A 21,920-nucleotide genomic window follows, 5' to 3' on the forward strand; every position below is an offset into this window, starting at 1 on the left:
TTTACGGTTATTAGGGACCAATTTAGGAAAGTCCAAATGAGATCTTGCTTGGAAGAAGAAAAAATAAGTCAGGTGTTGTTCTGGAGCTAATAAGAGGGGATCAGGGAAAGCACTCTGAGCAGGCGACATCTAAGCAGAGATCTAACTGAAGTGAGAGAGTCGTGTGATTCCTTGGAGACAAACTTGACATGTTAGGAACCTCAAAAAGAAGGCCAGTATCATTCATTCACTCATACATGCATTCAGCAACACCAAGGTTTGTGCTAACTACATAGGCTTGGTATTCTGCAGTCCATGAAGCTGCAAACAGTCAGATGTGGCTTAATGACAGAACAACAACAACAACATAGGCTTGGGTTTTCAGAAGCTTATGGCGAGCTTCTGTAGGGGAAGACACATAAGCTGTCTTAGAATGTGCTAGGAAGAGACAGTGTGGGAGGGGACTCTGCTAGCTCTGTAAGGGGCTGAAAGACCATCCAAAACTGTTTCACAAAGGAGGTGCCATTGGTCTTGAGGGCTGAATGCATCAGGCTGAGAAGGGGAAAGACTAGGACAGGCAGGAAGGAATGTGTAGATGGCTTGGAGGTGAGAAAGTAAGCTTGTGCTGAAGATTAAGAAGATTGGTCCATCTTGCAATAGAAACCCCAGGTAAGGCATTCTCTTAGCCTCTGCCAGCTGCAGGACTGGACTGAGCAATCCTGTCTGAGCCCTGCCAGGCAGACACTAGCTGAACTCCGAGGACACTGAGAGCTGCAGAGGCCCTCCACCAGTAAAACCCAGGTCAGGGAGGTTGAGCAACTCACAGCAGATCAGTGCTGAAGTATGAGCCTGCATCAGGATATGCTAATCCTTCTTCCACCTCCCCAAGCCGCCTCCCCATGACCCCCTGCCCTGCAATCTGCAATCTCCAGTATCTTAGGCAAGGTTGGCTGGGGCTGGGCGTGAGTGTGAGAAGCAGAGTTATTTCGGGCCTCTGGAGGGCTGGGTGCTGTTTTGGAGTCCAGCCAGGGGGTGGGGGCGACTGTAGGCGGTGCTGTAGTGCAAGGTGGGGGTGCGCTGTGCCCGCCTTCTTGTCAGGCAGTAATTACTCAGACTGCTGAGTAACTCTGGCAGGGAGACCCCCGCGGACAGATGGAGGTGTTCTCGGCCTAAGCTGAATGATGGCCCCCAGTGTCCTGCACAGCAGGGTCTTCAGGCACAGGCTTGTTTCCTAATGGGGGCCACACAATTCATTCAGGCCAGAGGCTGTGGGGTGGCGCTATAAGAGGAGGGGGGCCTTCTATTACCACTTCTGCTGAGGGAAAGGTCCTAAGGGGTGCGGGCCTACTAGGGAAACGCCATCACTCGGTACTGAAGCGAGTCTTTCCCTCTTGGGACTCTCAGATGCATCCAGAGCTAAGGCTGCCCACAGACTGGGCCTTCGTGTCCTGAACGTGGAGGGGATGGACTCAAGTGGACCCCGGAATTGAGATCCTCCACACTGTGGGTCTGGAGAACCTGAAGGATTGATAATGTGCAGGCTGGACTCTCATCACACTGATGGGTTGTTCCTTGGGCCACATTCCTGTCCAAAGGTGTGACCATCCTAAGAGCATTCTTTGGGGGTCTGAGGGGCAGAGCACTGACCCCTTCTGGTCTGCCCCTCGGCTGCTCATTCTCAGCCTGCCCAGCCAGCCCTCCTCTGGGCAGTCTCCCAGGCAGAGCCTGTCCCTGGCTGCTTGTTTTTCACTTCTCCCTGCACCTTAATTAGGAGTTTCCAAGCAGGGAGGGCCTCCAGGGGAGCCTGAGGCCACAGAGCTGCCTTAAAGGGCCAGCTGTGTTCACACAGAGCAGAGAGGAAGATGGTGCCAGAGGGCTGGGTGGGCAAAACGCCCTGGGGGTGACTGCTCTGTGGGGCAGACCTTGATGAAAGCCAGTCCTGCAGGCAGTCTGCTCTTCCAAAGGTCAAGGCTGTCTCACTGGCCACTTTGCCTTCTCTTTGGGATTCCAGGAGCTTATAGGCCGGCTGCCTAGGCTGGAGGGGCAGCCAAGGCAGGGTAAACGTTGGCCAGAATCCAGAAGGTTTAGGCAGTCGAGTCCTTGGACTTCCCTTTTCTCCCAGGAAAGCATCCTCAGGCTGGAGTCCTTCCCCTGGTAGCAGTTTTTCACAGTGAACCTTCCACACTGTCGGTTCTAGAGGTGTAAGGGCATCCCAGCACTCCGGAAATCGGCCTCAAGACTCGATTTGGCACCGGCTCAGTGGGCGCTGAGTTCTGTCCTGTCGGGACAATGGGATCCTCTGAGGCAGGGAATGCGGCCCCGCCTATAGGTGTCCAAGGCTTATCAGGAGGGGAGATAGAGGAGCTGAAGGAAGACCCGGCGGTGCTTCTATTTACAAGACTGCGCCCCCCCGAACTAGGGCAGGGAGTCTTTAAATAGGAGGGCACTTGTGCAGGAGAGCCAGGTTCAGGCTGCTCGCAAAGGGAGGAGGGGACAGGGTCGCCGGGAGAATGGAACCACAGTGGTCGAGGACCACTAGGGGCTCCCAAGAGTCCCGACCTTCCCGGCTGAGACAAGCGGCCCATTCTGGCCCCGCCCCTATCTTTCTCCTTCACGGTCCCCGCCCCGCAAATCCCCGCCCCTCTCTGGCCGATCGGCGATCTATCGCACTGTCTGCGTTCTCTGCGTTCTTCTAGCGCTGTCTCTTTGGTCCCAACGTGGGTCCGCTGGCGATGGCGGCGCTAGTAGCGGCCGAGGCCGCAGAGTCTTGCAGCCGAAACGGCCCGGGCAGAGGTGGGTGCTAGGACGCTGCGGCCTCCGGACCTCGCATCTCGGGGTAGGGCCCCTGAGTCAGGGACAGGACCAGCCCACTTTAACAGCGGCGATGCCGTTCTCCGCCAGATCCGGAAGGTCTCGTAGTCACTTGCTCAGAGTCACTGTCGCTGGAGTCCAGGGGGACCCTTCTTTCTTATGCGACCTTAGGGCACCATCGGGAGCAACCCCTCCTAGAAGCTTGTAGTCCTCAAGCCAGAAACGCTGCCTCCCTGCCTTGGCGGGTAGACAGACTCATGAAGACTCAAGGATGAGACGGACCCGACGGGGAGGGAAGGAGCCAGGCGTGTTGGACGGGGCATTCCTCGAGTCTGCCTTCAGGGAATGCTTTACGTAGGAGGCACAAGGTTTCATTAACCCGGCACTTATGGAGCGCCCGCTGAATGCCAGGCCTGTGCTAGGTGCAGGGACTAAATTGCAACCCTGCTCTCAGGGATCTCACCGTCTACCGGGGAACACTGAAGTAAACAGAGGGTTACAGCCAAATTGTAAAGAAGGAGGAGCTTACTGGCCTTTGGGACAAATTGAGCTGCTGGGAGTAGCAGCTCCCACAACCCTGCAACCACTAGGGACGTGGGCCTGTCAGAGGAGCTTCTGACAGGGCTGGCCCAGAGACACTGGTGTTCCAAGGCCTTTGAAACAACTGAACAAGTACCATAGCAGTGGTTACATTCAGATCAGGACTTAGGGTCCCAGCCTGCCATTCTGCTTCTCCACTGCACCATCACCATCATCACCCCTGTGTCTGCTGCTGCCCCAAACAGGTGCCCACACACAGAGGCTGAAGTGTCAGTCTAGCAGGATCTCTGGTAGAAGTTCTGGCAAATAGTACCAGCTCAGTAAATATTCTCTGAATGAGTCCATTTCTCACCTTTTCACACTCTTGAACTGTCTGGTGCCTAAAGAGATGCCCAGGTTGGGGTAAACTGAATTGTGGGAGTTGGATGTTGAGTAAGGGGCTACAGCCTTCCTAAAGGACTACAGTGTTTCTTCTCCTTTAATCTTGGGGGTGGGGGGGTTGTAATTATTTGTGTCCCTACATTTCGCCCTCTGGACTACAAGCCCTTAAAGGGCAAGATCACTTTTCTGTCCTCACCTGTTTGCCCACAGTCCTGACTAGAGTGTATTCTTTCCAGCCTTCCAGGAGTGGGAAGTGAGGGAGAATGATGGAACTAGGGAACTTAAGTTGGTTAAATGTATGGTGCTTACCTTTTGAATGAGGAGAGGGAAAAAGCAAGAATTAACCAGTGTCGACATAGTCAATGGGACTCGAGTAAGGAAGGAAGTCTTTTAAATTAGGACTTATAACAGTTTGTTTATAGATCTCATATCTAGGATCTCAGAACTTCAAGGCTTTCTCAGGGGCTGGGAGCAGAGGGACATTTTCCTAGACTGATTGGGCTGGCTGGGCTCTCGGGTTTTCCTCAGGATTGTTCTCAATCAAGGAACAGTTGTGTGGATATTTTTCCCATTTGCCTCTCAGTTGTGTCCCCTGGTGCCAGCTGTACGCTCAGGGTGAGCCACACATTCAAGTCCTTGATTCCCAATAATCTCATAACATGGAAATTAGTTACACAGATTTCCTCCTAGCTTAATGGGTTGTCTCTCCAGCTTCAGGATGAACTCAGTGGGGAAGAAGGCTGGGCCAATCTCCTTGGCTTCTGGGATCTGGGCCTTAAAGTTGGGTGGCATTAACAGCTCCATCAGGTCTGGCTGTGATTTAGGCCAGGCACCAACTCAGGCCTCTCACATTTATCCTAGGTCGAGCCCCTCGGGGCCGCTTGGCCAATCAGATCCCAGCTGAGATCCTGAACAATCCCCAGCTGCAGGCGGCCATCCAAGTCCTGCCTTCCAACTATAACTTTGAGATTCCCAAGACCATCTGGAGGATCCAGCAGGCCCAGGCCAAGAAGGGTGAGCCCCGCAAGCTCTGAGCTGGAGTATGGGTGGAGAGGTTGACCCAGCCGGAGGGTGGGGGGAGGTTCCCATCCCAGCCTTTTCCCAGCCCTGTGCTCTCCTGTCTCTGCTCTGTCTTGCAGTGGCCTTACAAATGCCCGAAGGCCTCCTCCTCTTCGCCTGTACCATTGTGGATATCTTGGAAAGGTGAGCCTTGGGGCACTGAGGAAGCTGAACCGAGACCTTCCCCGTGTCCATTATAGCTCTGGCCATCAGCTAGTTGAGCTAGTGTCTGCCTGGCAGGGCTCAGACGGGATTGCTCAGTCCAGTCCTGCAGCTGGCACCTCTGCCTTACTGTGTTCCTTCCCACAACCATGCACACACCAAGGGAAAAACCCCAATCTAAACTCCTAGCCTGCTACAATACCTCGTCTCTGTAAATCTCCCCTTCCCTAAAAAAAAAAAAATTGGGAGGGAGAAATGAGTCAATTTCATTATCTTCAAAGCTGGGCCCAGAGCAGTTGGTGGGGCCTGAGGAAGAAGCTGAGAGCCCCTAGAGTTGACCCTAAATGGGCTGTGTGGTCAGCATGGGGTCTGGCTATGGGGGGAGACTTTTTCTCTGGCACATTTGGAGGAGCGGGGCGAGGGGGGCTTGGCAGCAGGAGAAGTGCCTAGGAGATGGTATTCAATTCCTCCACCTCCCTCATCTAAGTTTCAGTACAATGAGCCATCCTCAGGAGGGGGGTGAGCGCTCAGCCATCTGGAACCAGCACGGGAACAGGGAAGGCGAAAGAAGAAAGGGGAGGTCATCTCGTGATGGGAACCTCCCACTTCCCTGCTGCCGCCCTCCCCTCACCCTGCTTCGCATCCCGCAGCCACAGACTCACTTCCCTGCTCCCACCCTCTTGCCCCTTGGGGATGCTCTCTGGGGCTTGGGCCAATTTGCATACATTTTAATCTATAAAAAATTAAGTGCTCCGGCTGACTCAGACGACTGGGCTGCATTCTAAGGAGCTGAATAATCTGCTTCTGTGCACAGCCTGGCAGCAGCTCAGCGTTCCCCACCACACCCCCAGGAGAACAGGGAGACCCCCCCAACCTCCCGTCCCTGAGCCGGACTGCATGCCCCAGGGGTGGGTCTCAGGAAAGAGCTGGGCCTCTGGCCCCATTCCTGTGGTGAGTTTAGGGGCTGTGGGGTCTTCCTTACCCACCCCCATCCTCCAGTGATTCAGGCCTGGCAGCAGATCCCATGGCAGTGCGCTGGCCATAGCCCACTCTTCCTGACGCATGAGGCATGTGGGTGGCGCCATGTGCTGTGGGGGAGCTGTTCATGGGTTCCCCCATCCTGGCACAGAGGGCCTTGACTAAGGGTGGGGAGGCAGCAGGGGTTCTGGGCGACTGGGAGGTTATGTGCATCCACTACGCGTCACGGTGCCAGGGCGTGGAAACGGGTGTCTTTGCCTGTATGTGCGTGCACCTGGCTCTGGGTGGCATGAGTCAGGGCAGCGGAGGTCTGTGGATGACCCGTACGCATGCCAGGCTGAGGCCTGGGGGGTCCTTCTTGCAGTTGGAGTCCGGGCAGAGGAACCAGGGTGCTGCAGAGTCCATCCGCATACAGCTAGAGTTCCAGGAGCTGCTGCCAGACCTGGGGGAGGTAGCAGCTGGGCCCCTCCTACTCTGTTGGCAGAAGTGGCAGTTGCCAACCCAAGGGATTGGGAGAGGCAGGGAGAGCAGAGCTGGGCCCTGAGATAAGCCACATTCGGGTCTCTCTGCTACCTCACTCCTTGTGTCATTGTCCCATCGTTTCCACCCCCACAGGTTCACAGAGGCCGAAGTGATGGTGATGGGTGACGTGACCTACGGGGCTTGCTGTGTGGACGACTTCACTGCGAGAGCCCTGGGGGCTGACTTCCTGGTGCACTATGGCCACAGCTGCCTGGGTACAGGCCGCCAGGACACCCAGACCCGGCAGGGAGGCGGAAGCGCCCGCTCATCTCCATTGCAGTGCCTGGTGCTGCTTGCACGCCTGGGGTCCCTCCTGGCGTCTGGGATGGCCCTGGCCTTCCTGCTCCATGGGTGGAGCTTGCCTTTGGACTTGGTTGCCTTGGAAACCATGCTGCTGTCCCAGTTGTGGGTGTTTGAAAGGCTGTTGGTGGTAGAGCAGGCTGGACCCCCCAGTTGAGTGGCAGAGATGGAGCTTCTGAAAGACCCGTGACACCACCCTCCCCACCTCCCCGAACTCCCTGACTGTCCTCAGGCTGAAGCTGCTTGTCCTCTGCCCCTCTTGCCTTCCAAAACAGTCTCCTGAATTCTTCTCTCCTCCCAGTTCCCATGGACACCTCGGCCCAAGACTTCCGGGTGCTGTATGTCTTTGTGGACATCCGGATAGACACTGCCCACCTCCTGGACTCTATCCGCCTCACTTTTCCCCCAGCCAGCGCCCTTGCGCTGGTCAGCACCATTCAGTTCGTGTCAACCTTGCAGGTGAGTGAGCTGGTCTCCGGGCTCTTCCTGGGTCCCCACGTCAGGTGCTGCAGACTGGTCCTCTGGGCCTGGCTCTCCCTCCCCGTCCACTTGCTCCTCTTCCCTCATTCTTCCTACAGGCAGCTGCCCAAGAGCTGAAAGCTGAGTATCGTGTGAGTGTCCCACAGTGCAAGCCCCTGTCCCCTGGGGAGATTCTGGGCTGCACGTCCCCCTGCCTACCCAAGGAGGTGGAGGCTGTGGTGTAAGTGGAAAATGGGGGGCCAGTCATAGACACATAGGAAAAGTTCCCTAGGTTCCTCTGGACACTGAGGTTCATCGTCTAGGAAAGGAAACTGAGTCTCAGATTCCTTAGCCATTCGCTCAAGGTCACTCTGCAAGATGGGGACCAAAGAGGGTTTCAGGTTCCCCAGCTCCCTCTCCAGTGCTCTGGCCAACATCCAGAAGACTATCCCCAGGGTGGGGCAGGAATGAGGGCCTGAGGGTGGCGGTGGACAAGGGTGGGGCTCAAAATGGTGCGCATATAATTGGAGAAGATGGATGGGCACGCCCAGGCTGCAGCCCCATTAATTTAGCATTTGGACAGCTAACAAGCAGGAGCAGCGTGTCTCCTGCTGCCTAATTATTTTAGGTAATAGAAATGCTTAATGTTGTGTGAATGCAGCCAGCCTCGGAGCCGACAGCTCCCCCTGCTAAGACTGAGGAGGGGAGCCCCATTCTCAGCTAATGGCAGGGAGGGGGGGCATTCCCCTGACTCAGCCCCACTTCTGGGGCTGCTGATGCTGTTCCTACAAGCTTTGCAGAACCCACATAGGACACCCTTGCCCCCAGAGAGGCCCACATCAGGGCCTTCCCTTTTTCTGGCAGCCCTGCTCCCTGATGGGCATTCCCTCTTGCCTGAGCATACATAACTCTGAGCTCATACATGACTGCCCCTGGGGGCTTCGGGTGTCTGTTGGAGGGAGGAACACCCCGAGTGTGTGTTGGCCATTCATCACAATTTGGTATGGTCTCCCAAGAGAGAAGGAGCTGCCACGTGGACTGTCTTCCATGCTGTGGCCTCTCCATGATCTGGGAAGGTACAGTTAAGGACAGCATCTCCTAGCCCTGCTTGATACAGCCTGGTGTTTAAGCCTAAAATCAAGTCCCAGGTATACTGCTTAAAAGAGCTGTGTGACTTTGGGAGTTTCTTAACATCTCTGAACCTCACTTGTATCTTTTTTGAAATGGGGATTCAAGTTTCTCAACATTGAAATGGGTAGCTTGGAGGATTACCTGTTAGGACTGAGTGAAGTCATACATGTCAGGTGTTTAGCCCAGGCCTGGTACACGGAAGGCGTAAGCCCAGTAAACCGTGGCTCTTATTACAGTTCAGTAACTGGACCCAAGAGCTAGTTTGAGCAGAGAGTAGTCAAACTATATATACACCCTGAAAGCTCATTTATGGCCCAGATGACACCCTGGACACTACTTCCCACATCCGTACTGAGCTAGGTGAGGGACAATCTCTCCTCCCACCTCCACATTAGTCTCTCTAGAGCCTTCCCATGACCCTGGCTGGCTCTTTCGTCTTCCCCTAGAAGGTTCAGGTGGGGATAGGGGCAGTTCTCAGACTCTGCATTACATAACTAGAGGGGCCTTAATGGTCCTCCAGTTCAAACTCCTATTTTACACGTGAGACAGCCAGGGCCTGGGGGGTGGGAGGAGGGGTTTTAAAGGATGGCTTGTCCCAGTTCATACACACCGCAGTGTAGCCAGCCAAGAACTCAGTCCTCTGGACCTCCAAGCCGGTGCCTGCTTCTGGTGCCCCATCCCACCCTCATGGCCCCCTTTCTCCCCGCTGCAGGTATCTTGGAGATGGCCGCTTCCACCTGGAGTCTGTCATGATCGCCAACCCCAACATCTCCGCTTACCGGTATTGGCTAGACTGGGCTGACCAGCTGGGAAGGGGGTGGAGTCCCCTGCCCCTGAGACCCTCAGTCAGCCCCAAACTTCCTCACCGCAGGGCCACTTAACAGCCCCCAGCCCCGAGGATCTGAGGTTCTGAATCTGGGTCCCAGATGTAGGGTTGCTGCTACACAGCACCTCCGCATCCACTGGATCCACACCGAGATCCTAGAACCCTCTCTCACTCGTGCCTGCTCCAGCTGTGGAACTGATCTTCCCAGTAGCAGTCTCTGCTCTTGCCTCTGTTCCTAATTGCCTGCATGGAGCCTGAAGGTTCCAAAGACCAAGGGGCTGCATGAGGGAGCTGTGTATACGGCGCAAGTTCTGTGAGTGGCTGTCCCAGTGACCCTGACAGCTTCTTTTCCAGATATGACCCTTACAGCAAGGTCCTGTCCAGAGAGCACTATGACCACCAGCGCATGCAGGCCAACCGCCAGGAAGCCATAGCCACTGCCCGCTCAGCTAAATCCTGGGGTCTCATCCTGGGCACTTTGGGCCGCCAAGGCAGTCCCAAGATCCTGGAGGTCAGAGGGGCTCTGGAAAAGGGGACTAGCTGGGAACCCAGCTGAGAAAATCAGGAGGCCAAGGGATTTACTTTGGCCGCTTGATCACCCCAGCTCTGCCTCCCTCTCCCAAACAGCACCTGGAATCTCGGCTCCAAGCCTTGGGACTTCCCTTCGTGAGGCTGCTGCTCTCTGAGATCTTCCCCAGCAAGCTCAGCCTCCTTCCTGAGGTGGATGTGTACGTTTCCCCACCTTAATCTATCTAGCGATGATTGGCTAAGGAAGCGTAGAATCTGGGTTCTGCCCATTACCTATTGCAGGCTGGAGTCAGTGCTTCCGTGACCATGAAATTTTAATGTTTAGAGGGCACTCATCTCGCAGGGGCTACTTTTGGCTGTGGGTCAACCCAACTTTGTCTGGCTTGGGGGCTCACAGGCAATGGCTACATCATAGTTGTTCTGTGTGAGATGAGTTTGAGGGGTGGTTGGCAACTGCTTTGGACCAGGCGTTAAATTTTATCCTGGGGTCTGATGGCAAACATGCTGCCCAAGCCCTCTCTTCAGAAAGTTCATAGTCAGGGACTTCCTGGCCGTCCAGTGGTTGAGACTTCACTTTCCAGTGCTGGGGGGGCTGCAGGTTTCAATTCCCTCGTGGGGGAGCTAAGATCCCACATAAGATATGCAATATTGTAACAAATTCAATAAAAACCTTAAAAAAGCTCACAGTGGGGGAAACAAGAGAACAATGCTATTCTAAACAGCAGTGGGTTAGAGTCTTTACTTTCGAATTAATAGTAAGCTCCATTGAGTGTGTTGGGGACACAGTCATGTTCTTCAGCATGCTGCCAGGAACAGGAAGGCTACCCAACCCCACTCCCACCCCCTGCCCCTTGGATCTGACCTGATTTCCCTTCTTATAGGTGGGTGCAGGTGGCATGTCCACGCCTGTCCATCGACTGGGGTACAGCCTTCCCCAAGCCGCTGCTCACGCCCTATGAGGTAACACTAGGTTCTGAAAATCCCTGGGGGAGAACGGACTTTACCCTTAGTTCTGTCCTGGAAGGAGTCCTCAGTGGAGCAGCACTTAAGGTACAGCGGAGGCACTTCCTAGCTGTGTGGCCTTGCGCAAGTCCCTTCCTGCTCTCTGAGCCTCACATTTCCTTTCTATGCTATGGGTATAATAGGACCTTCGTAGGTCATTGTGAGGACCGAATTAAATAATCCTGCGTAGAAAAATGTTGGCAAATGTTACTGCCCAGATTTTCTCCCCCAGGCGGCGGTGGCCTTGAGGGACATTTCCTGGCAGCAGCCCTACCCTATGGACTTCTACGCCAGCAGCTCCTTAGGGCCGTGGACGGTGAACCACGGGCGGGATCGGCTGCTCCAGGTCCCAGGCCGGCCGGGCCTAGGGAAGGTAGGAAGAGACTCCAAGGAAGACCGAGGTGTCTGGGCGCGGCCGCCCAGGCGGCGCGAGCCGAGGCCGCCCCCCTGCGGCCGCTAAGGGAAATGCACGACAGCAGGGTGGGGAACGTCGCAGAAGCGGGACCGTGACCAAAGTCTGCCACCCCAGGTTCAGGGGGGGCCCGCGCGCCCCTCTCCAGCCGCGGCTTGCGAGGCTTGCAGCTGCAGAGGCGAGGAGGTGTCGGCGATCGCTCCCTGAGACGCTCCTGGTTCCCAGGTATCCGCCCTACCTCTGGATCTGCAGCACCCGCTTCCGTGTTGTCATGGCAACGTCCGCTTGCTCTGTGGCCCGCCTCCAGGGTGGTGGCTGTATTGGGTCCCCCACTTCGCGTTCAACTTCCGCTCGGGGAAAGGCTGCTTCCGGTTCCTCTGGCGCGCAGGCGCCATGCATGATGGCTGCGCAGCCGCTTCTGCGGATTTTGTGTCTGGCGGGTTTTCGGCAGAGCGAGCGGGGCTTCCGTGAGAAGACCGGAGCGCTGCGGAAGGCGCTGCGGGGCCGCGCAGAGCTCGTTTGCCTCAGCGGCCCGCACCCGGTCGTGGACGTAGCGGGGTCGGAGGGCGCCAGGCCAGACTCTGGTGAGAGGAGCCCTGCCCGGAAATGCGCCCAGAGTCTTCTGTCTTGCCTAGTCCGCGTAACACCTGCCTGCACACAGCCACCCTGTCCCTCCCCACATTCCTGTCATCCTCCCACTTCATTCTGCCCATACACGCCATCTCTGCCAACCTAGCCCCTTGCTCAAATTCCTGCCTGGCTCTCCCAGGCTTCTACCCATCTCCTCTTCAGGTCAGTCTGTTCCGCCTCATTTTCCCCAGACTTTCTACTCTGCTTCAACCACCTGTTTCCCTCATTCCCAAACCCTCCCTCACTCCCTTTCTTTCCCCCTGGATTTCCCCTTGCCTTAACTCTGTACTCTCCCCTTCATCGCTGTAGGACCCTGCCCTCTGGAGGAGCAGCCTCGAGGTTGGTGGTTTTCCGAACAGGAAGCAGACGTTTTCTTGGCCCTGGAAGAACCCACGGCGTGCAGAGGTCTGGAGGAAGCTCTGGGAACGGTGGCACAGGCACTGAACAAGCTGGGGCCTTTCGATGGGATCCTTGGTTTCAGCCAGGGGGCCGCGCTAGCAGCTCTTGTGTGTGCCCTTGGCCAAGGCGGTGATCCCCGCTTCCCTTTGCCCCGGTTTGTCATACTTGTATCTGGTTTCTGCCCGCGGGGCCTTGGCCTCATGGAACCCATCATGCAGGGCCCCTTGTCACTGCCTTCCCTCCATGTTTTTGGGGACACTGACGGCGTCATCCCCTCTCAGGAGAGTATGCAGCTATGTAGCCGATTCGATGGAGCCGTCACCCTTACCCACTCTGGTGGCCACTTCATTCCAGCAGCCGCACCCCAGCGCCAGGCCTACCTCAAGTTCTTGGACCAGTTTGCAAACTGAAAGCTCTGTAAAGGCCTTTGCCTTTGCATCCCCTTTCCACTCCACCACCACCCGCCACCCACCCGCGCCCCGAACCATGACCTTGATGCAACCTTTGTAATCCCTGCGTTTATTTTTCTACCTAGAAATCTCCCCTGCTATTTAGGGCACCTCACCATCTCCAATTAAGAGACAAATATCAGTACTTAAGACTCAAATCATATAAGCCTAGCTCTGCACTCCAAGAAAAAAAGCGAGGCAGGATTAGGAGGCCTCAGTGGACTTTGACCTTGGCGTCCTGAATGAGTGGGGGGTGACAGGAAAAGCTGAGACCAGCAGCACTGACTACCACACAATAAAGTGATTTGGATTTTGAGCATCTTTTTCCTGGAAAAGATAGACAGGAAAACTTGTTTTATCTTTTTTAGAAAGTGGATTCCTGGCCATCAGCACAGCCTCCAGGGCAGCAGCAAGCAGGGAGGTGTTTGTAGTTGCGAACCCCTAAGACAAGCTCATGCATATGTGCACATAGACACATTTTTGGTGGAAGTCTTAAGTCCCAAGCTAAAGGAAAGGACTCCTCCCTGAAGGAGGGAAGAGTTTACATCTGAGAAGTTTAGGGAAGAGACCAGTTGGCAAAGCTCTGCCTGGGCCATACTGGGTTTTAGCTCCTTGGATCCTGATCCCTGAGAGTTGTGTGTGGGCCTGTCAGAACCAGGTTCATGTATTTGTTTTCTCCACTGTAGCTGTCAGCTTCTCTGAACCGTGAGTTTGAAGGATGGGATGGTACTAGACCTAGCTGGAAACAAAGCACAGAGGTAACCTTTTCCAAACTTAACCCTGTTTGCAGAGTTGGAGATGGATGCTACTCTGTAGTGGTCACAGCCAAGGCCTAAGCAGCCCATCTCGTCTGAAAATGCTGTTAGTTATTCTTGTGAAAGTGGCTCAGTCATGTCCGACTCTTTGCGACCCCATGGACTGTCCATGGAATTCTCGAGGCCACAATACTGGAGTGGGTAGCCTTTCCTTCTCCAGGGCATCTTCCCGACCCAGGAATCAAACTGGGGTCTCCTGCACTGCAGGCGGATTCTTTACCAGCTGAGCTATCTATTCTTAGGCACTCTAAAGACTGCTCGCTTTAGCTATTCCCTCCAGTTCCAGTGCCTTCTTCCCCAGGCTGCCCTGCCTCTGCAGATTCACCAGTCTGTTCCTTTTCTGGAAGATTGCAACATACCCTATCTGGCCTGCAAGCATGGCTGTCCCAAGTAGTTAGTAACTGAGCAGGAATTGGGGTTAGGGAACTGTAGCACAAATGCCCTAGCCCATCCTGAGGCCGCCAGACTAAGAGCCTTAAATCATCTGAGATCCTGAGTTCTTCACTATGATAGCAGCTTTCTGAGACTTACAAGGGCTCCCTGGGTACACTAGTGTTAAAGAACCTGCCTGCCAACGCAGGAGATGGTAAAAGACGCTGGCTCGATCCCTGTGTCAGGAAGATTCCCCTGGAGGAGAGCATGGCAACCCACTCCAGTATCTTTGCTTGGAGAATCCTATGGACAGAGGAGCCTGGTGGGCTACAGTCCATAGGGTTGCAGAGAGTCAGACACGACTGAAGCGACTTGGTAGGCACCATACAATATTAAAAAAAAAAAAAAAAAAGTAAATGCCTAGGCAGAAAGTGGGGGTGGGAAGAAAGTTCTTTGCTACAGTCTGATACTGCCTTGCTCTTGGTGTTTTAAAGGGACCCCTTCCTTGGCAAAAGGAAGAAACTGAAATGCTCTGAATTATTCCTACAGACCTGTGGGATTTGGCCCATAGAATTTTAGGGGAAAAATTGGGTTTGTGATAGTTAAAATTTTAGGATTGTCACACAAAAATTCAGATTCCTTTCTTTGGAAATAAGCAGTGAGTAAGTCTGCAGTTAAGGGCTCACAAGCCCTCCTGGCAATCACAGGCTTCCCTCTTTAGCAAGGCCTCAAGAGGTGAAAATGATGTCTTGCATACCATAGTTGCTGCTACTTGGAATTATTGGGTGGAGTAAATGAGAGAGGGAAAGACATTTGGGGAGTGAATATTAAGGCAGTGTTTAAGGCTGGAAGGGTGAAATTGAAGACCAGAGAGGATCTGGTGAAGCAGAAGTGAAAAAGGTAGAAATTCCCCTGAGGATCAAAATGTGTGATGGGCTTCCCTGGCAGCTCAGATAGTAAAGAATCTGCTTGCAGTGTGGGACACTGCTTGCACTGTGGGTTCAATCCCTGGGTTGGGAAGATCCCCTGGAGGAGGGGATGGCAACCCACTCGAGTATTCGCGCCTGGAAAATCCCCATGGGCAGAGGAGCTTGGGCTACAGTCCACAGGGTTGCAAAGAGTCAGAAAACTAAGCACAGCATAGAAGGAAACATGATATGGTCTACGTGTTCCCAACAAGTGTGATACGTCATCTCCCATCGTGCCCTCCAGGAACAATGGGGAATCTTAGGAGGTTATTCCCCTCCACACAGCTTCTATGGACCATTTGCATCAGGATCATGTTAAACCTTGGGTTCCTGGGACCAACTCCAGACCTAGTGAGCTAATCACTAGGACCCAGGAATCTGCATTTTGACAAACCATCCTGGTCACTGTCATGCAATGAAATGCTGGGAAACCACTGTCTCTATAGAGTGTAAGTGTCTGGTGAGTGAGTGAGTGAATGAGTGAAGTTGCTCAGTTGTGTCAGACTCTGCGACCCCGTGGATTGTAGCCCACCAGGCTCTTCCGTCCGTGGGATTCTCCAGGCAAGAATACTGGAGTGGGTTGCCATTTCCTTCTCCAGGGGGTCTTCCCAACCCAGGGATCGAACCCAGGTCTCCCGCATTGCAGGCAGATGCTTTAACCTCTGAGCCACCAGGGAAGCCCAAGTCTCTGATAAATATGTGTAATTTGAAAAAACAGAACAGTGATTCTCAGGCACTCCACTAGGAAGAGGTGTTGAAACAAGCTCTCTGGCTAAGAAACATTGATCTAACATTTTCAACTAAGGATAATGAGGTCCTGAAGACAGGAAGAGGAATATCATCTATTGAGTGCTAACTATGCAAGGCCTTGTGCTAAGCAGAAGGTTCAGTTACCTAATTTAATTCCATAGCTTCATAAGGTAGATGCTAACCTAGTTTTACAACTGAGACAAGAGGCACTGAGAGGCTAACTTCCCCAGAGTTGGATTCAGATCCAAGAACTGCCGTTCTTGACTTTGACTAGTCATTTTCTTCTCTGCTGCTGCACAGAAGATGAGCAGAGAGGCCACTACTCACTACTGGACAGCATGTCCTGCAAGGGCCTCACCTTCGTAATCCATAAAGTAGGTTGTGGGTGTGGTGCCCTGAATGATTTTCAAGATACTCAGATCCTAACTACAGTCAGTCCTCTGGTTTTTCCCCCTCCTCTGGCCACTTGCAGATGGGTTCAAACTGCAAAAGACTTCATCTCTTCTTTCCAAATCATCCCTGCCATTTATCTTTTCTACCTGTCACTCAACCTTAGTTCCTAAAGCTCTTGGGAGAGAGAGTCCCTAAGCAGAGAACCCTCAACAGCCTCAGTCTTAGAGCTTCTGCTCAGAGAAATGTGTCCCCCCACTCCCCTGTTCATTCTCAGTGCCCAGAGCTGGGGTCTCCCCAGCACCACCACCTCCTTACAAGGACATAGTAGCCTAAGAGAATACTTCAGATCAAAATAGCTATCTGCAGTTTTCAAAGGTTTTTACTTACATGATCTAATTTGGTCCTCACAACAGGCCTGCCAGAAAGGAGGGATTATCTCATTTTACAGAAGGCTCGGAAACAACATGGCCCCTTAACAGCCAGTTGGTGACGCCAGGGGGGACCTCCTGCCTCCCTGTGCTCTCTTGGCAGGTGCACACAGTCTGCCCACCGATGTGCACTGGATGCCAGAATCAGGTGCATTTTCATCTAAGCCTTCAGTGTCCTTGGGTGGGAGACAGACAGTGTGGGTGTTGATTAGCTGTGAAACCAGCACCAACTGTGTTAGAAACAGTTTAGAAAAGGGGAAATGGAGAGGTCAAGAAAAATTGCATCAATGGGTGCCAGGGCTGGGTTGCATTAATCATCCCAGCACTGTCCCTCGGTGGTCCTGCACCCAGTATTCCAACAGTCAACCCTGAAGTGGGTGATGGTGGTGGCGGCAAGTGACAGGCAGAATGTTTTTGAAGAGGTCATTGCTTACACTTCACTAGCCCAAGAGGACTAAAGCTCCTCTGGTATTTACTCCCCCTCTTTATGGCTAATTTGAGACAGTCTAAAATTGGAATCCAGCACCTAGAGATAGAGTGAGGTGAGCATGCACACAGCCGTTTAGGGACGGGGTTAACTTTACAAGCTTTACGCTTCCTGAGGGTCGGGGATCCTTCTTATCCTTCAAGATTCGGAGGGAAAGAGAGAAGGAGGGAAGGCTGTGACTCCATCAGGCAATGGGTTCAAGGTTTACCCTTTGCCCTCTGCCTACTCAGCTAGGGGTTCCTGGAAGAATGAGGTCGTGGCGCATTTCGAAAACCTTTCCTCCGTCAAGCCCGTTCAGTTCCCAGGATGCAAACATTTTCTCAGGTGCCTGCAGCCTCCCTCCCTCCCTCCCTCCCTCCAAGGAGGTAAAAAGAACCCAAATCCCAGAACTCCCCATTCTCTCACGATCCCTTGGCTGCAGTACCTCGGCTAGGAGGACAGGATGGTCACTGAGGGGGACAGTCAGACATATTCCGCAGAGCATACTCCGCTTCCTTCTCTGCCTCGTTGGATGTCCGGCTCCGGAGTAGCCCGCCTCCCTGTGCGGCACCTCCCGCCACCCCCGCAGACACATGGGCTCTCGACTCGCCGCCTCCGCTTCCTCCTGTTCTGAGTCTCCCCCATCCCGCCCGGCGGTGCGCTGCGGGGCGCGGCGCGTGGGCGTGCTGCGGGGCGACCATGGCTGTAGACTGTTACCTCCGGTTCCCACAGTAACAATCGAAAGCCACGGTTGCCCTGGAGACGCGGGGGCGGGGCGCGCGCTGCTGACGGCACCACGGCAGCTCGGGTTGGGCTGACGTCAGGACCGCGGGGTGGGGGGACGGTGGGGGACGGCGGTGGTGCGGGCGGGGGCCGGTGCTCGCTGCAGGGACGGGGCTCTGGGCTCTTGGCTCTGCGAAGTGCGTGTGGGCCGGCAGCCCCTCAGTAGCCCCTGGGGACCGGTGACGGGACGGCCCAATGGCGGTGCCCGCGCTGGATCAGCACCGCGGACAGCGGCGGCGCGGGCAGCGAGCGTGGGGCTGAGGGATCTTCGGGGACCGAGGGGCCGGGGGCGCGGCAGGTGGCCGGGTCCGCGGTCCTGAGGCGGGGCCAGGCGTCGGTGGCCGTGACTGGAGACTGTTACTGAGGGCGGCCCGGGCAGTAAGCAGTCTAGAGCCAAGGTGCCGGCGCGCTGCCCGGGCAGGATGGCTCCGTCGCCCACAGCTGGGGGCGCTGCTGCTCTTCCTGCCCCGCGTCTCCAACCCTTCTCGGCCCCGGCGCTTGCGGACAGGCACGCGGCCCTTGACGTCAAAACACTGTGACGTCAAAGATGTCCCTGCGGAGAGGCACTTCCGGCTGCGGGGAGCGGGGAGGGGCGGGTGATGGGGGCGGGGCGGGGCAGTCAGGCCGAGGCCCCGCCCCCGCCTGGTCCTGAGAGGACAGCTCCTCATGCAGAGGCGGGAAGTTGGGGGCGCTGAGGGACCAGCTCGACGGGACGGGGAGGGGGCGCCCCGGCTGAATGAGGGGAGGGATCCCGAGGAAGCTGCGGCAGGGGGGCGGGTAGGTGGGCGTCTGTCTCTCGCCGGCGCCCCAGCTCAGCAGACCGGGGGCAGCGAGGCTGAGTCACCACTCTGCGGGGAGGAGAGGAAGGGGCGCGTCTCCTGGGGCTCCAGCACCTTGGTCCCACTTTCTTGGGAGGATGGCGCAGGAGCCTCAGGAAAAGCCGCAGGGACTCTGGTCGGTCCTCTGATCGATGCTCCTCCGAAGTGGTTGCGTCTCCATCCGGGCGCAGGCAGGTGCTGCTCGGGGTTCTGCGTACGCCTCTGGCTCCAGCTCCAGCAGTTGCGAGGGTACCCTCGTCCCCTCCACCCTGTCCCCAACCCCACCCCTTTGGGGCCCCTCTAACCTGCCTCCTGTGGGTCTCCTCCTTGCCTTCCAGTCCATGTCCGTGCATCGTCCATCTGTCGCCCATTGGTCGGTCGGTCCCGCTTACCTGTCGGCTGTGTTGCGCCCGCGCCCGCTCGCCTCCCGCAGCCCGGCTGGCGCGGCGGCTTTTATAGGCGCGCGTAGTACTCGTGCGGCGGCTCATTCATGCGGCCGCGGCTCCTACACACTGACGCGTTGCAGACGTCAGCAGGGAATTTAGGAAACGGGAAGAGGGGCTATTTATAGTGGCGAGGCGGGGGGGTGGGGGGGGGCGGGGTGGTGGGGACTGAGGCGATGAGGAGCTGGGAAGGGAAGGAGGGCGCACGGAAGCAGGAACGGGGAGGGGAGCTCGCGCCCCCCGTACGGGTCTACAAGGGGTTAACTTTCCGGAACTGCGGGCTAGGGGCCAGGGAGAGGACAGTGCAGGGAGTGTGGCCAGGCCCATTATAAATGTATTCACTCTGGGACATCTGGGAGCTCAACCCCAGCCCACCACCCGGCTTTCCAGGGTCCTCACCCAGTAGCCCCTACTCCCACTCCTCAGTTCCTGGACCCGATGGCTCTGTGACATCACTGGATGCCCCGCGGTGGTGGCGTTATACCCCTCAAGGCTATTGCGGTGTCCTCACCCTTGGGCGAGGAGGGGGGAGAAAAAGCTGGACCCCCGGAGGAGCCTCTGACATCACCTAAAACGGTGGTGTCAGGGACATGAGGGGAGGAGGGGGATTCCAGGGGGTTGTAGGAAGAGGCTGCGCATGGCCTCAATGGGAATCCAGGAGCTGGAGACCCAAGGGAAGGGAGAAAAGTTGAGGAGAGTGGCTTGGACTCCCCAGAAATGAGCAAGAGGGTGCTCTATGGGGGAGGTGGGAGAGAGGTGGGAGGAGAAGGGAGAGAAAGGAGCCTCAGTGAGTGGAAGGGAGGAAGACCAGACCACAGTTTCAGAGCCTGACTCCCAGCAAACCTCATTTAAGACCCATCTGTGGAAGGAGGGACATTGACAGCTCAGCAGAGAAGAGTCTGGGGGGAGGGTAGCTGGGCTGACAACCATTCCTGTAGGAGTAAGAGTTCCTGTAGGTCAGAATTGGTAAGAAGAGTCCATGCTATATTAGGCGAAGTTCTCCTGGACAGGAGTAGGGAAATGAATGAATGAATGGTCCTGGCCAAGCCTAGCTCAATCAATTGAAGAAAGTTCTAAACGAGGGAGGGGAGTGTGTTCAGAGACAGGAGCTGGGTTAGGGTGGAGAGAGGAGAATGCCAGGCCAGGTGGAACTAGGGAGGGAGGGAAAGGTCAAAGATTAAAGGCAGCTAGGCTGGGGGCAGGTATGTCAGACCCTTCCATGCAGACGTAAGGACAGTATGAGGGTAGGGACTGGGGGAGCAGGAATCTGGGGAGATTGTTAAAGAAAAAAAACTGGCACCGGGGACCCTGGGGTGGGCCTACAGTGGACAGACACCACTGCACAGAGACCGGGCTGATTGGATCCTTGTGGGGCTAGGATGTGGCCTCATCATGGGGAGAAAAGATTACAGCAGAAATGGGGTCAAAGAGGTCCTGCATACCCTTTGCCATCTGGCCACCTAGAGTTCTCTATTTTTGGCCTCCAGCCTTTGTCCTACTAGTTCTCTTCCCCAGGAATGTCTTCCTGCCTGAGGGAGAACTCCTATTCATCCATCAAAGCCCAGATGTAAGAGCACTTCACAGGAGTCTTCCTGCCTCCCTGCCCAGTACTCTATACACTTTTCCACCTCAGTGTGGCAGCACATCTCTCTGCCAAGATGTCGATGGATGTCCACCTCCCCCTGGAGGCTCTCAGCTCCGGACCCCACCATTTTCATTCTTGGAACCTATTTCCCTAGTGAGCACCCTAGGGCGGGGGTTAGGGAGACGGAAAAGAGGACTGTGATCAGATGCACCCAGAACACAGAGTGGAAAGAGGGTAAAGACTCGGGACGCAATGGGTGTCAGAAGAACCCGTGGGGACCAGGAGCCGCCTTCTGACTGTTGAGGAAAGGGAGCCTCTGGGGGGCGCCCGAGACCTTGGTGTCTGGGACCGCGGGTGGCCGCTCCGGCGGCCCCTCAATGAATGACTCAGCCACTACCTCTGGCGGGGGTATGGGGGCGGAGGATGGCGCGGAGCCGGGGGGAGATTGGTGAACGCGGCCCCCACGGCCCAGCGGCCCTGCGCGGTTGCTAAGCTTTCCAAGGCCTCGGAGAGACGCGATCTGGGCGAACCTCATCGGTTACCATGGTAACTCTGCGCCCCAGCCTCTCGCGCTCGGCGGCTGAGGGAGGCGCAGCCAATCAAAAGCTGCAGGCGTTCTTGGGGACCCACTCCTACCCACCACGTGTGGGCGGGGGTCAGGAGGTGCGGGGAAGAGGCGGAGCGTGGGCTGCGGAGGCCCACTCAGCCGCTCAGGCGCTGGCTGCCGGCCTGATGTGCTGGGGCGGCGCGGGGACACTTCCGGAGTTAGCTGTGCAAGCGCCCTCGCTCCAGCGCCTGGTCTCCTCCCTCCTAGAGGGGGCGTCACCTGAAAGAACTGGACCTTCACGTGGGGTGCAGGACCTTGCGGGGGATCCCGGGCTGCAGGCCCTCCTGTGACTTTTCTCTCGAGGAGGTCGCTCAAGCTGGTCGTCCCTCAACACAGCTCACACGGGAAATCTGGGGGCTTGGGTCGCTTCTGTGGGACCCCCAAGAGGCTCTGTCCAGCCATTTCCAGTCACCTTTCCTGGGTTCCATGTAGAGGCCTGCAAGTTCAGGGTGGGGTTTTGGGTACCACCTCTGCCCAGGTCATGGAGGGCTCTATATGGCAGTACCCTGAGTATGACAGAAAGCCGGTTCTTGGACTCCAGAAGGGACAGGTGTGCGTCTGCAAACATGCACGCTCACGGGTGTCAATGCATGGAGAGGGTCTGGGTGCAAACGGGTCTATTCTGTGCATACCTATCCCACGTGGCTGAGTGAGGTTGGGTGTATTGGGGGGCCGGTGTACAAATGGAGAGTGCCATCCAGGGATATCTAATGAGAGACCCTTAAGAGCTTGTCTATCTTCTTCCTTAGGATTTCGGAAGCCTCCTCCCTTCCACTGCCCCTTCCTTGAAGGCCGGACTTATCTGAATTGGGACAATGTCAGAATTTAGAAATATGTACACAGGAACATTCAGCTCAAAACCCCGGTTTTTGTGGGGCTCGAAGGTCCGGGGCTGGGGCCTCCAGGTGGACACATCTGGAAGGC

At 55.8% G+C, this 21,920-nt stretch overlaps 2 protein-coding genes across 5 annotated transcripts; both read left to right on the top strand.

The window, feature by feature from the left end:
- Window positions 1-2,693: 2,693 nt before the first annotated feature.
- DPH1 (diphthamide biosynthesis 1) lies at window positions 2,694-12,125 on the top strand. Of its 4 annotated transcripts, none has more exons than XM_042255496.1 (13): window positions 2,694-2,772; window positions 4,573-4,725; window positions 4,851-4,914; window positions 6,526-6,647; window positions 7,034-7,191; window positions 7,311-7,432; window positions 9,035-9,103; window positions 9,503-9,659; window positions 9,776-9,876; window positions 10,558-10,726; window positions 10,911-11,051; window positions 11,208-11,315; window positions 12,030-12,125. In XM_042255496.1, exons 1-12 carry the CDS (start codon window positions 2,712-2,714, stop codon window positions 11,295-11,297), a joined length of 1,407 nt encoding a protein of 468 aa, XP_042111430.1. In that variant the 5' UTR covers window positions 2,694-2,711; the 3' UTR covers window positions 11,298-11,315; window positions 12,030-12,125. The 4 variants fall into 4 exon arrangements, 3 of the variants coding, with proteins under 3 accessions (XP_042111430.1, XP_027830941.1, XP_042111431.1); XM_027975140.2 differs by having other exon boundaries at window positions 10,558-10,636; XR_006061135.2 differs by lacking the exons at window positions 11,208-11,315; window positions 12,030-12,125 and having other exon boundaries at window positions 9,776-9,868; window positions 10,911-11,023.
- On the top strand, window positions 11,461-12,884 carry OVCA2 (OVCA2 serine hydrolase domain containing). Its single transcript, XM_027975141.2, has 2 exons — window positions 11,461-11,674; window positions 12,030-12,884. Exons 1-2 carry the CDS (start codon window positions 11,488-11,490, stop codon window positions 12,527-12,529), a joined length of 687 nt encoding a protein of 228 aa, XP_027830942.2. The 5' UTR covers window positions 11,461-11,487; the 3' UTR covers window positions 12,530-12,884.
- The last annotated feature ends 9,036 nt before the right edge of the window (window positions 12,885-21,920 follow it).

Source organism: Ovis aries, chromosome 11 (genome assembly GCF_016772045.2).
Source record: "Ovis aries strain OAR_USU_Benz2616 breed Rambouillet chromosome 11, ARS-UI_Ramb_v3.0, whole genome shotgun sequence".
NCBI lineage: Eukaryota > Metazoa > Chordata > Mammalia > Artiodactyla > Bovidae > Ovis > Ovis aries.